The 14,923-nt window shown below is 44.6% G+C and overlaps 1 protein-coding gene across 1 annotated transcript in view; it reads left to right on the top strand.

Moving 5' to 3' along the window:
* The window catches only part of noxred1 (NADP-dependent oxidoreductase domain containing 1), a gene marked incomplete at its 3' end in the record, with an annotated part of 35,255 nt that extends 29,083 nt beyond the window's left edge, over nt 1-6,172 (top strand). The window contains exons 3-4 of the mRNA XM_043698418.1: nt 3,761-3,941; nt 6,015-6,172. Of these exons, the coding sequence (XP_043554353.1) occupies nt 3,761-3,941; nt 6,015-6,172 (339 nt within the window). The remainder of the gene's footprint in view (nt 1-3,760; nt 3,942-6,014) is intronic.
* Nucleotides 6,173-14,923: the final 8,751 nt, after the last annotated feature.

The following is a 14,923-nucleotide window of genomic DNA, read 5'->3' as shown; positions in this document are numbered from 1 at the left end:
AGCTATACAGGACATTGGTTAGGCCATTGTTGGAATATTGCTTGCAATTCTGGTCTCCTTCCTATTGGAAAGATGTTGTGAAACTTGAGAGGGTTCAGAAAAGATTTACAAGGATGTTGCCAGGGTTGGAGGATTTGAGCTTCAGGGAGAGCCTGAACAGGCTTGGGCTGTTTTCCCTGGAGTATCGGAGGCTGAGGGGTGACCTTATAGAGGTTTACCTTATAGGGGCATGGATAGGATAAATAGACAAAGTCTTTTTCCTGGGGTCAGGGATTCCGGAAATAGAGGGCTTAGGTTTAGGATGAGAGGGGAAAGATATAAAAGAGACCTAAGGGGTAACTTTTTCACACACAGAGTGGTACGTGGATGGCATTTGGATGGGTATATGAATAGGAAGGGTTTGGAGGGATATGGGCAAGGTGCTGACAGTAGATTGGGTTGGGATATCTGGTCAGCATGGACGGGTTAGACTGAAGGGTCTGTTTCCATGCTGCACATCTCTATGACTCTATGACTCTATCATATACCATTACATTATGCCATTCAACTTAACAGTCTTAAGGTTTCCAACTCTGCACCAGGTTTTCCCCAAGATGCATGAATTGACTTCACTATTGATTATTCTTTCGCAGGATGTGATCATCACTGGCTAAGCCAGCATTTGTTACCCATCTTAATTTGCGTGGAAAAGGTGAACCACTACAGTTCATGTGGTGGTGTACACCCACAGTGCTGGTAGAAAGGGAGATCAAGGATTTTGAGCTTGCAAGCAGTGAAGAAATAGTCACATCAATATGATGTGTGGTTTAGAGTGGAACTTGCAGATATTGGTATTCCCTTGCATCTGCTTCCCTTTCCACAGAAGTCATGGGTTTGGCTGGTGCTACCAAAGGACCCTTAGAGAGTTGTGGCAGAACCTCATGCAGATTGGATACACTGCTCCTGTTGTGTATTGATGGTGAATGAATATTGAGGATGATGGATGGAGCAGTCAAATGGACTGCTTTGTCCTGGATGGTATCGAGCTTCTTTTGGAGCTGCACTCTTCCAGGTATGTGGGGAGTATTCCCTTGCAGTGTTGACCTGTGCCTTGTAGATGGTGGACAGGAGGTGAATTAACCAACGCAGAATTCAGAGTCTCTGATCTGCACTTGTAGCCATAGTTTTATTTGACTGGTCCAGATCAGTTTCTAGTCAATCATAACCTCACCCCCCAGGATGTTGATACTATGGTATTTAGCAATGGTAATGCCATTGAATGTCAAGGAAAAATGGTTATCTCTTGTAGGTGATGCAAATGTTACTTGACACTTGTCAGCTTAAGCTTGGATATTGTCCAGGTCTTGCTGCATTCAAACATGGACTGCTGTAGTAACTGAGGAGTCACAAATGGTGCTGAACATCATCAGCAACATCCCTGTTCTGACCTTATGATGTGGGGAATGTCATTGATGAAGCAACTGAAGATGGTTAGGCCTAGGACACTTCATTGCAGAGATGTCCTGGAGCTGAGATGACTGACCTCAACAAGCACAACCATCTTCCTTTGTGTCAGTTTGACTTCACCCCAGCAGAGGGATTGTCCCTGATACATATTGATTCCAGTTTTGCTCAGTCTCCTTTATGCTCAATCAAATGTTTTCTTGATGTCAAAGACTGTCACTCCACTCTAACCTCACCTCTGGAATTCAGCTTTTTGGTCTTTGTTTGGACGACAGAATCACCAAAATATTTTGGTCCAAAAGGAGGCCATTTGCTCCATTATGTCTGCACCCGCTTGTTAAATATGCATTGACACCTGGTGCCAATCTACCACTTTTTCCACATACCCTTGTACACTACGTTTATCAAAATAATGTTCCAATATCTTTGTGAATGGCTCAATTGAAACTGCCTCAACCACATTTTCAGGCATTGCATTCCATATCCTGTCTACTCACTATGTGAGAAAGCTTTTTCTGACATCACTCTTATGTCTTTTGCAGATCACTTTAAATCAATCCCTCTCATTCTTGTTTCTTTTACACATGGGTACAGTTTCTCCCTGTCCACTGATGATTTTGAAAACCTGTGCCAGATCTCTTCTTAACCTTCTCTTCTCCAAGGAGTACAGTCCCAACTTCTTCGATCAATCCTCATTACTGAAGTTACGCATTCCTGCAACCTTTCTTGTTAATCACTTTTGCACTCTTGCCAATGCATTCACATCTTTCCTATCATGCGGTGCCCTCACTGCACACAATATTCCAGTTGAGGTCTTATACAATGTCAGTGTCAGCTCTTGTACTCTGTGCCCTGATTCATAGAGCTTAGGTCACTGTCTGCTTTGCCTATTTCTCTTTTCACCTGTCCTGCCACCTTCAATCATCTGTGCAAATATACTCCAGATCCCTATCCTCATGTACCCCACCCCTTAGCAATTGTCCCCCATATTTTATATTGTCTTACAATGTTCTTCCAACTAAAGTGTATCACCTCACACTTCTCTACATTAAACCTCATCTGCCAAGGCTATAATGAAGTCAGGAGCTGAGTGTTTGTGGCATAATCCAAATGAGCATCACTGAGCAGGTTGTTGCTGAACAAGTGCTTCTTGGTAATGTTAACAACCCACTTTGCTGATAGAGTCATAGAGATGTACAGCACAGAAACAGATCCTTTGGTCCAACTCATCCATGCCAACCAGATCTCCTAAATTCATCTAATTCTCCGCTATCCTGGGGAAAAGACATTGGTTATTCATCCTTTCTATGCCCGTCATGATTTTATAAACTTCTTTAAGGCCTCTCTAGGGAAATCAGGCTCAGCCTCTCCTTATAGCTCAAACCATCCAACCTTGGCAACATCCTTGTAAATCTTTTCTGAACCCTTTCAAGTTTCACAACATCCTTCCTATAGCAGGGAGACCAGAATTGAATGCAGTATTCCAGAAGTAGCCTAACCAATGTCCTGTACAGCTGCAACATGACATTCCAACTCCTATACTCAATGCACTGACCAATAAAGGCAAGCGTACCAAATGCCTTCTTCACTATCCTGTCCACCTGTGTCTGTACTTTTAAGGAACTATGAACCTGCACTCCAAGGTCTCTTTGTTCTGCAACACTCCCCAGGACCTTACCATTAAGTGTATAAGTCCTGCTCTGAAGCGCCTTTCTAATATACAGCACCTCACATGTATCTATGTTAAACTCCATTCTGCCTCTCCTCTGCACATTGGCCCACATGATCAAGGTTCCATTAAGGCTCTGAGGTAACTTTTTTGGCTGTCCACCACACCTCCAATTTTGATGTCACTTGCTAAACAACTGATTAGCTGGTAATTGTCTGAGTTGGATTTGTCCTGCATTTTTCACATTGCCAGTTTTGTAGCTGGCTGGAACACTTTGGCCAGCAACCTGCATGGTTCACACAGCAATCAGGAAATGATCAGTAACTTTTGAGGGAAAAAAGCAACATCAGGGAAACATCAATAGTCTTTCCATTGGCAACAGATTATTAAATGCCCCGAAAAAGATCTATCTGTGGAGAAAGGGCAGATAAATTTTAAATTGCGACACTGTATCCTGCTATTTATGCACAACACAAGTCTGCATAGTGTGGTGAGGTGAAAATCTGGCACACTACACTGGATTAAGTTGAAAACAGTTGAATAAAAAGATCGTAGGGTTAGGTTCTAGCTTGGTGAGATCCAATGGATTGAATTGCCTTCAGCATCCAAAGCCTGTTTTGTAACAACATGTCAACTCCTTTCTTTCAGGTGACCTCTCAGATTTGGGAATCAAGTGTTTTTATGACAACAAACGACTGGCAGCCTCAGTGGACGTGATGTTTCTCTGCTGTCTACCATCTCATCTGTCAGCTGTTTCTTCTCAGATTCACGGCTGCATTGCTGAATCCTGCATCGTGTACAGTCTTGTAACTGCAGTGCCTGCAGCAAGGTCAGTCCCCTGCTTACATCAGAATGGGAATTCTATATTACAGACCAGCAATTATTGCCCAGCCCTAACTGCCCTTCATTATGTAATGGTGATCACCTTCTTGAATCATTGCAGTGAATGTGTTTAGAGGTACACCCATAGTGCTGTTAGGGAGCGGGTTCTAGGACCTCCACCCAGCAACAGTGTAAGAATGGTCAGTATATTTCCAAATTTGGATGGTGCATGGTTTGGAGAGGAGCCTGCAGCTAATTTTTATCTTCAATCAGGTTGATTTACGCCATTCCTTCCTGAACTGGGCACTTTGAAGATGCTATAAAGCTAACTGGAGTCATTCCATACAATATCTTTTATCTTCCTTTTGCATCATTCTGGCCATGGCTTTGAGACACCTCATAGACTGAGATTAGTATTTCAGTGACAACAAGGTGTGTGGACATGAGCAAATACATTATTATGAATTTTCTATTCAGAACATCTGTGGCCAAAGCATTTCATAATTCATACACTGATATGTACTGGACAATGCAGCCAAAATGATGGAGAAGAGTTTGAGGAAAGAGACCCAGGGTACAGGATGAGCTTCATATAGCATCTGTACAAGAATGGAGTGAGGGTGGACCTCCATGAGGCCATGTTTGTAGAGGCAGATGGAACAGTCCTGGAGGAGGACAGAGCCGGTTTGGTTCAGAAGATAATTAAGTGATTGGGAGAAGGGTTTTGAAATCCATATTTTTTTGGGGGGCGGGGTGCAGGGGCCCTGGGAACCATTGGAGATGTGTTTGGTGAGGGAAGGATAAGTGGAAGAGGATGTGGGAGCAGAACTCTGGGTGAACTGGAGGTCATGGACCATGGGGCCTGAGAGGGCAGCATGGATGAAATGAGTGCAACCGAACCCAAGGTCACACTGCATTATCAGGAGTTGCAAATGACCTTAGATATCTGATCATTATCTGATGTGAGATCTTCAGCTGGAGGCTATTTGGCCCGTCAGGCCTGTGCTGACTCTGTAGAATGTATCCAGTTCTTACTAAACCCTTGATTTTTCCCATAGCCCTGCAATTTTTGTCATTTTAAAATACTTATCCAAATTCCTTTTGGAAGCTAATGGTGTGAATTTCTGTACTTTCATTCCAGATCATAAAAACTTAATACAATAAAAAGAATTAAAAATTCTTCTCATCTCATCTCCTGCCTTTGCTCAGTAATCTGTAATTTCATTGGTCCTGCTGCCATTGGCAATAGTGACTTCTAAATTACTCTTCAAAGTTTGTGAGAAGATTTGTAGCTCGTGTGCTCGTTGTGGTTCTGTTCACCGAGCTGGGAATTTGTGTTGCAGACGTTTTGTTCCCTGTCTACGTGACATCCTCAGTGCTTGGGAGCCTCCTGTGAAGCGCTTCTGTGATCTTTCCTCCAGCATTTGTAGTGGTTTGAATCTGCCGCTTCCGGTTGTCAGTTCCAGCTGTCTGCTGCAGTGGTCGGTATATTGGGTCAGGCAGCATCCAAGGAGCAGGAGAATCGACGTTTTGGGCATGTACAACCAATGTAGTATACAAAATCCCATGCAAGGACTGCACAAAACACTACATAGGACAAACAGCAAGACAGCTAACGATCTGCATCCATGAACACCAACTAGCCACGAAATGACACGACCGGCTATCCTTAGTAGCCACACACGCAGATGACAAGCAACATGAATTCGACTGGGACAAGACTACTATTATATGACAAGCCAAACAGAGAACAGCCAGGGAATTCCTAGAGGCATGGCACTCATCCACAGATTCAATCAATAAGCACATCGATCTGGACCCAATATACTGACCATTGCAGCGGACAGCTGGAACTGACAACCGGAAGCGGCAGATTCAAACCACTACAAATGTCGGAGGAAAGATCACAGAAGCGCTTCACAGGAGGCTCCCAAGCACTGACAGGGGACGAAACGTCTGCAACACAAATTCTAAATTACTCTGTTAAAACCCTTGATTTTGAACTTGTTGAATAACTCTCTCATTTATGTGATTTTTGTACTTACTTAAATAAAGATACTGCTTTGTCTTTTTCCCTCAGACTTAAGAACCTCCTGGCACACAGTAGCATTGTGAGGCCACATTATCTCTTCCATGGAAAAAGTACCTGGCCTAAACTGTGGAGGAGTGGCAGAACTCCTGTTGAAGCCCTAAAGGTTCAAGAAATTATTGAAGTGACATCACCATTTAAAAAGGCTTGTAAGTAAAGCAGAAAACATGATGGTTTTCCTCTGTGTATGCTGAGGTGTGGTGAAAGTAATGGACAGCATGGTTTTGTGTGGGGAAGGTCATGTCTTACAAACCTAATAGAATTCTTTGAGGAAGTGACAACATTGATTGCTGGGGGAAGGGCTGTAGATGTCATATACATGGACATTAGTAAGGCGTTTGATAAGGTTCCCCATGGTAAGCCGATGAAGAAGGTGAAGTCGCATGGGGTGCACGGTGTTGTAGCTCGATGGATAGAAAACTGCTGGGCAGAAGGAGACAGAGAGTAGCAGTGGAAGGGAATTTCTCAAAATGGAAACCTGTGACCAGTGGTGTTCCACAGGAATCCATGCTGGGACCTCTTTTGTTTGTGATATATATAAATGATTTGGGGGAAACTATCAGTTGCTTGATTAGCAAGTTTGCAGATGACACCAAGATTGGTGGAGTAGCAGATAGTGAAGGGGACTGTCAGAGAATACAGCAGAATATAGATAGATTGGAGAGATGGGCAGAGAAATGGCAGATGGAGTTTAATCCAGGCAAATGTGAGGTGATGCATTTTGGAAGATCCAATTCAAGAGCGAACTATACAGTAAATGGAAAAGCCCTGGGGAAAATTGACCTACAGCGAGATCTAGGTGTTCAGGTCCATTGTTCCCTGACTTTGACATTGCAGGTTGAGAGAGTGGTCAAGAAGGCATATGGCATGCTTTCCTTCATTGGATGGGGTATTGAGTACAAGAGCTGGCACGTCATGTTACAGTTGTAGAGGACTTTGGTTCAGCCATATTTAGAATACTATGTAAAGTTCTGGTTGCCACATTACCAAAAGGATGTGGATGCTTAGGAGAGGGTGCAGAGGAGGTTCACCAAGATGTTGCCTGGTATGGAGGGCGCTAGCAATAAAGAGAGGTTGAATAGATTAGGATTATTTTCATTTGAAAGACAAAGATTGAGGGGGGACCTGATTGAGGTCTACAAAATCATGAGAGGTATACATGATTCGGAGATGCTGGTGTTGGACTGGGGAATACAAAGTTAAAAATCACACAACACTAGGTTATAGTCCAACAGGTTTATTAGAAAGCACTAGCTTTTGGAGTGCTGCTGCTTCATCAGGTGGTTATGAACAATCCAGGTCTTTTTCAATATATGATTTCAATTACATCACACTTTAAATTTTTGTTATTAGATTAGATTACTTACATTGTGGAAACTGGCCCAAAAAGTCCACACCGACCCTCTGAAGAGCAACCCACCCAGACCCATTCCCCTACATTTACCCCCTCACCTAACACTACAGGCAATTTAGCGTGGCCAATTCACCTAACCTGCACATTTGTTTGGACTGTGGGAGGAAACTGGAGCACCCAGAAGAAGCCCACACACGGGGAGAATGTGCAAACTCCACACAGAGGCGGGAATTGAACCCAGGTCTTCTGGCGCTGTGAGGCAGCAGTGCTAACCACTGTGCCACCGTGTCTTATGATCTTATGCTCCACAGCCACCTGATGAAGGAACAGTGCTCCGAAAGCTAGTGCTTCCACATAAACGTGTTGGACTATAAACCTAGAGTTGTTGATTTTTAACTTTGAGAGGAAGAGACAGGGGGGATAGCAAGAAGCTTTTTCCCAGAGTGGGGGACTCAATTACTAGGGGTCACGAGTTCAAAGTGAGAGGGGAAACGTTTAGGGGCGATATGCATGGAAAGTTCTTTACGCAGAGGGTGGTTGGGGCCTGGAATGCTTTGTCAGTGGGTAGGGGTAGGAATGATAGCGTCATTTAAGATGTATCTGGACAGATACATGAATGGGCAGGGAGCAAAGGGATACAGATCCTTAGAAAATAGGTGGCAGGTAATAGAAAGGTAATAGAGGCCTGGTGAGATAATTCCACAGACACCAGTATCCCATAATCAAATCACCCTTTATTTACATGTGGAGAGTCCTTGAAATTGATCCAGCTCCCTCAGATCCAGCTCTCAAAGTGAACAGAATGTCTGACACACCTGCTGCTGCAAAATGGAGGCCGCTGATCCCAGGAGATAAGTTTTTAAAGGATGAATTTACTCTCCTGGCACCCCCCCGGTTCTCTCCCTAACCGTCCCCACTTCAACGAGGTTGTCTTTGAAGTTTCTGATCAAGTCTACCAGATTCTGAAGGGGGAGGGTGAGCAACCAAACGTCATGGTGCACATTGGAACCAGTGACATAGCTAGGAAAGTGGATGAGGATCTACAAAATGATTACATGGAGTTAGGATGGGAGCGAAAAAAGCAGGACAAGTGGAGTACTAATCTCAGGATTACTTCTAGTGCCATGTGCTCGTGAGGCAAGGAACAGGGAGTGAGTGCAGCTAAGCATGTGGCTACAGGGCTGGTGTAGGAGGGAGGGCTTCTGATATGTAGGTCATTGAGGTACCTTCTAGAGAAGGTGGGGTCTGTACATGAAGAACATGTTACACTTAAACTGAGGGGCACCAATGTCCTGGGCAGGAGATTTGCTCGAGCACTTTGGGAGGGTTCAGACTAGTTTGGTAGGGGGATGGGAACCTGAGCTACAGATCTGAGGAGAGGACAGTTGTCAACAGGCAGAAATAGAATGCAGAGAGTCTGGCAGGAAGGATACACGGTTAAAGTGTGTCTGTTTCAATACAAGGAGTGTCAAAAGTAACAGTGATGAACTTAGAGTAAGGATCAGTATTTGGAACTACGATGTTGTGGCCATAATGGAGACATGGATTTCATAGGGGCAGGAATGGTTGTTGGATGTGCCACTGTTTAGACATTTTAAAAAAAACAGGGAGGGAGTAAAAGAGATGGGGGGCTAGCATTGTTAATTAGAGAGTGTATCTCAGCTGCAGAAAAGGAGGTTGTTGAGGAGGGTTTAGAACATTACAGCGCAGTCCAGGCCCTTCGGACCTCGATGATATGCTGACCCTTGGAACCAATCTGAAGCTTATCTAACCTACACTATTCCATTATCATCCATATGTTTATCCAATGACCATTTAAATGACCTTAAAGTTGGCAAGTCTACTACTGTTGCAGGCAGGGTGTTCCATGCCCTTACTACTCTCTGAGTAAAGAAACTACCTCTGACATCCATCCTATATCTATCACCCCCTCAATTTAAAGTTATGTCCCCTTGTGCTAGCCATCACCATCCAAGGAAAAAGGTTCACTGTCCACCCTATCTAACCCTCTGATTATCTTATTTGTCTCTATTAAGTCACCTCTCAACCTCCTTCTCTCTAACAAAAACAGCCTCAAGTCCCTCAGCCTTCCCTCCATACCAGGCAACACCCTAGTAAATCTCCACTGCACCCTTTCCAAAGCTCCCACATCCTTCCTATAATGTGGTAACCAGAACCGTACACAATACTCCAAGTGCGGCTGCACCAGAGTTTTGTACAGTTGCAGCATGACCTCATGGTTCCAAAACTCAATTCCTCTACCAATAAAAGCTGATACACCGTATGCCTCTTAACACTTTCAACCTGGGTAGCAACTTTCAGTGATCTATGTACATGGACACAAGATCTTTGCTCATCTACACTACCAAGAATCTTACCATTAGCCCAGTACTCTTTATTCCTCTTGCTCCTTCCAAAGTGAATCACCTCACACTTTTCCACATTAAACTCCAATTGCCACCTCTCAGCCCAGCTCTGCAGCTTAGCTATGTCCCTCTGTAACCTGCAACATCCTTCAGCACCATCCACAACTCTACTGACCTTAGTGTCATCTGCAAATTTACCAACCCATCCTTCTATGCCCTCCTCTAGGTCATTTATTAAATTGACAAACAGCAGTAGCCCCAAACCAGATCTTTGCAGTACACTACTAGTAACTGAAAGACTAGGAGGCAGTGAGGTCTGCAGATGCTGGAGAGCAGAGTTGAGAGTATATTCCCCCTCCCACTCTGCCGAGGACATGCAGGTCCTGGGCCTCCTCCATCGCTACTCCCTCACCACCTGATACCTGGAGGAAGAACGCCTCAGGACCCTCCAACCCAGTGGAATCAATGTGGATTTCACCAGTTTCCTCATTTCCCCTCCCCCCACCTTACTCTAGTTCCAACCTTCCATTCAGCACCGCTCTAATGACCTGTCCCACCTGTCAATCTTCCTTCTCACCTATCCGCTCCACCCTCCTTTCCAACCTCCCATTTATCTGTCCACTCCTGAGGCTCCCAGCCTTGTTCCTGATGAAGGGCTCTGGCCCGAAGTGGCGAATTTCCTGCTCCTTGAATGCTGCCTGACCTGCTGTGCTTTTCCAGCAACACCCTCTCAACTCTAGTAACTGAACTCCAGGATGAGCATTTCACATCATGCACCACCCTCTCTCTTTTTTCAGCTAGCTAATGTCTGATCCAAACCACGAAATCACCCTCAATCCCATGCTTCCATATTTTGTGCAATAGCCTATTGGGCACCTTATCAAACCCCTTACTGAATCCATAAACACCACATCAACCGCTTTACCCTCACCCACCTGTATGGTCACCTTCTCAAAGGACTCAATGAGGTTTGTGAGGCACAATCTACCCTTCACAATACCTTGCAGAGTATCCCTAATCAACTTATTCCTCTCTAGATGATTATAAATCCTATCTCTTATCACCTTTTCCAACTCTTTACCCACAACCGAAGTAAGGCTCACTGGTCTATAATTTCCAAGGTTGTCTCTACTCCCCTTCTTGAACAAGGAAACAACATTTGCTATCCTCCTGTCTTCAGGCACTATTCCTGTAGACAATGACAACATAAAGATCAAAGCTAAAGGCTCTGCAATCTCCTCCCTGGCTTCTCAGAGAATCCTAGGATAAGTCCCATCTATTTTCACACTTTCCAGAATTGCTAACACCTCCTCCTTGTGAACCTCAATCCCATCTAATCTAATGGTCTGTATCTCAGTATTCTCCTCGACAACATTGTCTTTTTCCAGTGTGACTACTGACGTAAAATATTCATTGAGCTCTTCCCCTATTTCCTTGGACTCCACACAAGACTTCCCACTGCTATCCTTGATTGGTCCTAATCTTCCTCTAGTCATTCTTTTATTCCTGATGTACTTATAGAAACCTTTAGGGTTTCCTTGATCCTATCTGCCAATAACTTCTCATGTCCCCTCCTGGCTCTTCTTAGCTCTCTCTTTAGGTCTTTCCTGGCTAACTTGCAACTCTTGAGCGTCCTAACTGAGCCTTCACGTCTCATCCTAACATATACTTCTTCTTCCTCCTGACAAGAGATTTAATGTCTTTTGTAAACCACGGCTCCCTTGCTCGACAACTTCCTCCTTGCCTGATCAGTACATTCTTATCAAGGAACCACAGTAGCTGTTCCATGAATAACTCCACATTTCAAGTGTGCTCATCCCCTGCAGTTTCCTTTCCCATCCTAGGCATCCTAAATCTTGCCTAATCACATCATAATTGCCTTTACCCCAGCTATAACTCTTGCCCTGTTATACATACCTATCCCTTTCCGTCGCTAAAGTAAATATAACTGAATTGTGGTCACTATCACCAAAGTGCTCACCTACCTCCAAACTTAACACCTAGCCGGGTTCATTACCCATTACCAAATCTAATGTGGCCTCTCCCCTTGTTGGCTTGTCTACGTCCTGCATACTTTGGACAAAATCTGACCCATTTAAAGTATTCAAACTATAGTATTTCCAATCAATATTTGGAAAGTTAAAGTCCCCCATAATAATTACCCTGTTACTCTCGCACCCATCCAAAATTATCTTTGCTATTCTTTCCTCAGTATCTGTGGAACTATTCAGAGGCTTACAGAAAACTCCCAACAGAGTGACCTCTCCTTTCTTGTTTCTAATCTCAGCCCATATACCTCAGTAGACAAGTCCTCAAACGTTCTTTCTGCACCGTAATACTGTCTTGACTAACAGTGCCACACCTCCCCCTCTTTTACCACCTTCTCTGTTCTTACTGAAACATCTAAATCCCAGAACCTGCAACAACCATTCCTGTCCCTGCTCTGTCCATGTCTCCGAAATGGCCACAATAGCGAAGTCCCAGGTACCAACCCTTGCTGCAAGTTTACCTACCTTATTCCAGATGCTCCTGGCGTTGAAGTAGACACACTTCAAACCACCTTCCTGCTTGCGAGTGTACTCTTACAACCTTGAAACCTCAATTCCAACCTTAATACTCTCAACCTCCTGGACACTGGAACTACACTTCAGGTTCCCATCCCCCTGCTGAATTAGTTTAAACCCTCCCAAATAGCAATAGCAAATTTCCTCCCAGGATATTGGTACCCCTCTGGTTCAGGCGAAGGCCAACCTGTTTGTAGAGGTCCCACCCACCCCAGAATGAGCCCCAATTATCCAGGAATCCGAAACTGTCCCTCCCGCACCATTCCTGTATCCACATGTTCAACTCCTCTCTCTCCCTATTCCTCGCCTCGCTAGCACATAGCACAGGCAACAATCCAGAGATAACAACTCTGTTTGTTCTAGCTCTAAGCTTCCACTCTACTCCCTGAATTTCTGCCTTAAATCCCGATCCCTTTTCCCACCTATGTCGTTAGTGGACCATGACTTGGGTCTGCTCCCCCTCCCCCTCAAGGATCTCGAAAACACGATCCGAGACATCATGAACCCTGGCACCTGGGTGGCAACGCACCAACTGTGAGTCCCTCTTGTTCTCAAAGAACCTCCTATCTGTCTCACTAACTATGGAATCCCCAATGACGAATGCTCTCCTCCCTTCCCTTCTGAGCAACAGGGACAGACTCTGTGCCAGAGACCTGTACCCCATGGCTTACCCCTGGTGAGTTGTCCCCCAGATAGTATCCAAAATGGTATATTTGTTTGTCTACTAAGTCACTATGGGTCGAAGTCAGTAACAGGAAAGGAACAGTCACTTTATTGGGTGTTTTCTATAGAGCCCCCAATAGCAGCAGAGAGATGGAAGAACAAATTGGACAGCAGATCTTGAAAAGGTGCAGATGTAACAGAGTTGTTGTTGTGGGTGACTTCAACTTCTCCAATATTGATTGGAACCTCCTTAGTGCAGGTGGTCTGGATGGAGCCGATTTTGTCAGGTGTGTTCAGGAAGGATTCCTTACTCAATATGTAGATAGGCCAACTGGGGGGAGGCCATATTGGATTTGGTGCAAGGCAACGAGCCAGGACAGGTGTCAGTCTCACAGTGGGAGAGCATTTCGTGACAGTGATCACAACTGCCTCACCATTACCATAGCCATGGAGAGGGATAGGAACAGACAGTATGGGCAGGTATTTATTTGGAGGAGGGGAAATTAAACTGCTATTAGACAGGAGCTGTGGAGTATAAATTGGGAACAGTTGTTCTATGGGAAATGCACAACAGAAATGTGAAGGCTATTTGAGGAGCACTTGTTATGAGTGTTGGATAACTTTGTCCCACTGAAACAGGCAAGGAATGGTCAGGTGAAGGAGCTTTGGATGACGAGAACAGAGGAGCTCTTCGTCAAGAGGAAGAAAGAAGCTTATTTAACATTGAGGAAGCAAAGATTTTGCATGGCTTTAGATGATTACAGGGTAACTAGGAAAGAATTCAAAAATGGACTGAGGAGATCTAGGAGGGGGCACAAAATGCTTCGCTGGGAAGGATTACGGAAAACCGAAAGGCGTGAAGATTAAGAATTATCAGAGAGAGGGTAGATCAGGGATAGCGGAGGGAACTTGTGTTTGGAGTCTGAAGAGGTAGGGGAGGCCTTAATTGAGATTTTTGTTTCAGTATTCACTAGAGAGAGAGGGACCTTGTTGATAGTGAGAATACTGTGCACCGGGTGAACAGATTGATGTTAAGAAAGTGGATAGAAGGAAATTCTGGGAAGCATCAAGATAGATAATTCCCCAGGGCCAGATCAGATATATCCAAGGTTACTATGTCAAGTGAGGGATGAGATTGCTGCGCTTCTGGTGATGATCTTTGCATCGTCACTCTCCAGGGGAGTAGTACTGGATGATTGAAGGGAGGCGAATGTTGTTCTTCTGTTCAAGAAAGGGAATCGGGCAAACTCTGGGAATTTACAGATCAGCCAGTCTTATGTCTGTGGTAAGCAAGATACTGGAAAGGATTCTGAGAGATAGGATTTATGACTATTTGGAAAAGCATAGTTTGATTAAGGATAGTCAGCATGGCTTTGTGAGGGACAGATCGTATTTCACAAACTTTATTGAGATATTTGAGAATGTGACGAGACAAGTTGACAAAGGTCGAGCAGTGGATGTGCTGTATATGGATTTCAGTAAGGCATTGATAAGGTTCTCCACAGTAGGCTCATTCAGAAAGTTAGGAGGTATGGAATACAGGGAAATTTGGCTGTGTGGATACAGGGTTAAAGCTGAAAATGTGTTGCTGGAAAAGCGCAGCAGGACAGGCAGCATCCAAGGTACAGGAGAATCGACGTTTCGGGCATGAGCCCTTCTTCAGGAATGAGGAAAGTTTGTCCAGCAGGCTAAGATAAAAGGTAAGGAGGAGTGACTTGGGGGAGGGGCGTTGGAAATGTGATAGGTGGAAGGAGGTCAAGGTGAGGGTGATAGGCTGGAGTGGGGTGGGCGCGGAGAGGTTAGGAAGAAGATTGCAGGTTAGGAAGGCGGTGCTGAGTTCGAGGGATTTGACTGAGACAAGGTGGGGAGGGGAAATGAGGAAACTCGAGTAATCTGAGTTCATCCCTTGTGGTTGGAGGGTTCCTAGGCGGAAGATGAGGCGCTCTTCCTCCA

The sequence above is a fragment of the Chiloscyllium plagiosum genome, chromosome 10 (genome assembly GCF_004010195.1).
Source record: "Chiloscyllium plagiosum isolate BGI_BamShark_2017 chromosome 10, ASM401019v2, whole genome shotgun sequence".
Taxonomy (NCBI): Eukaryota; Metazoa; Chordata; class Chondrichthyes; order Orectolobiformes; family Hemiscylliidae; genus Chiloscyllium; species Chiloscyllium plagiosum.
The sequence above is the reverse complement of the archived record's forward strand: the minus strand, read 5'-3'. Positions and strand labels throughout refer to the sequence as shown.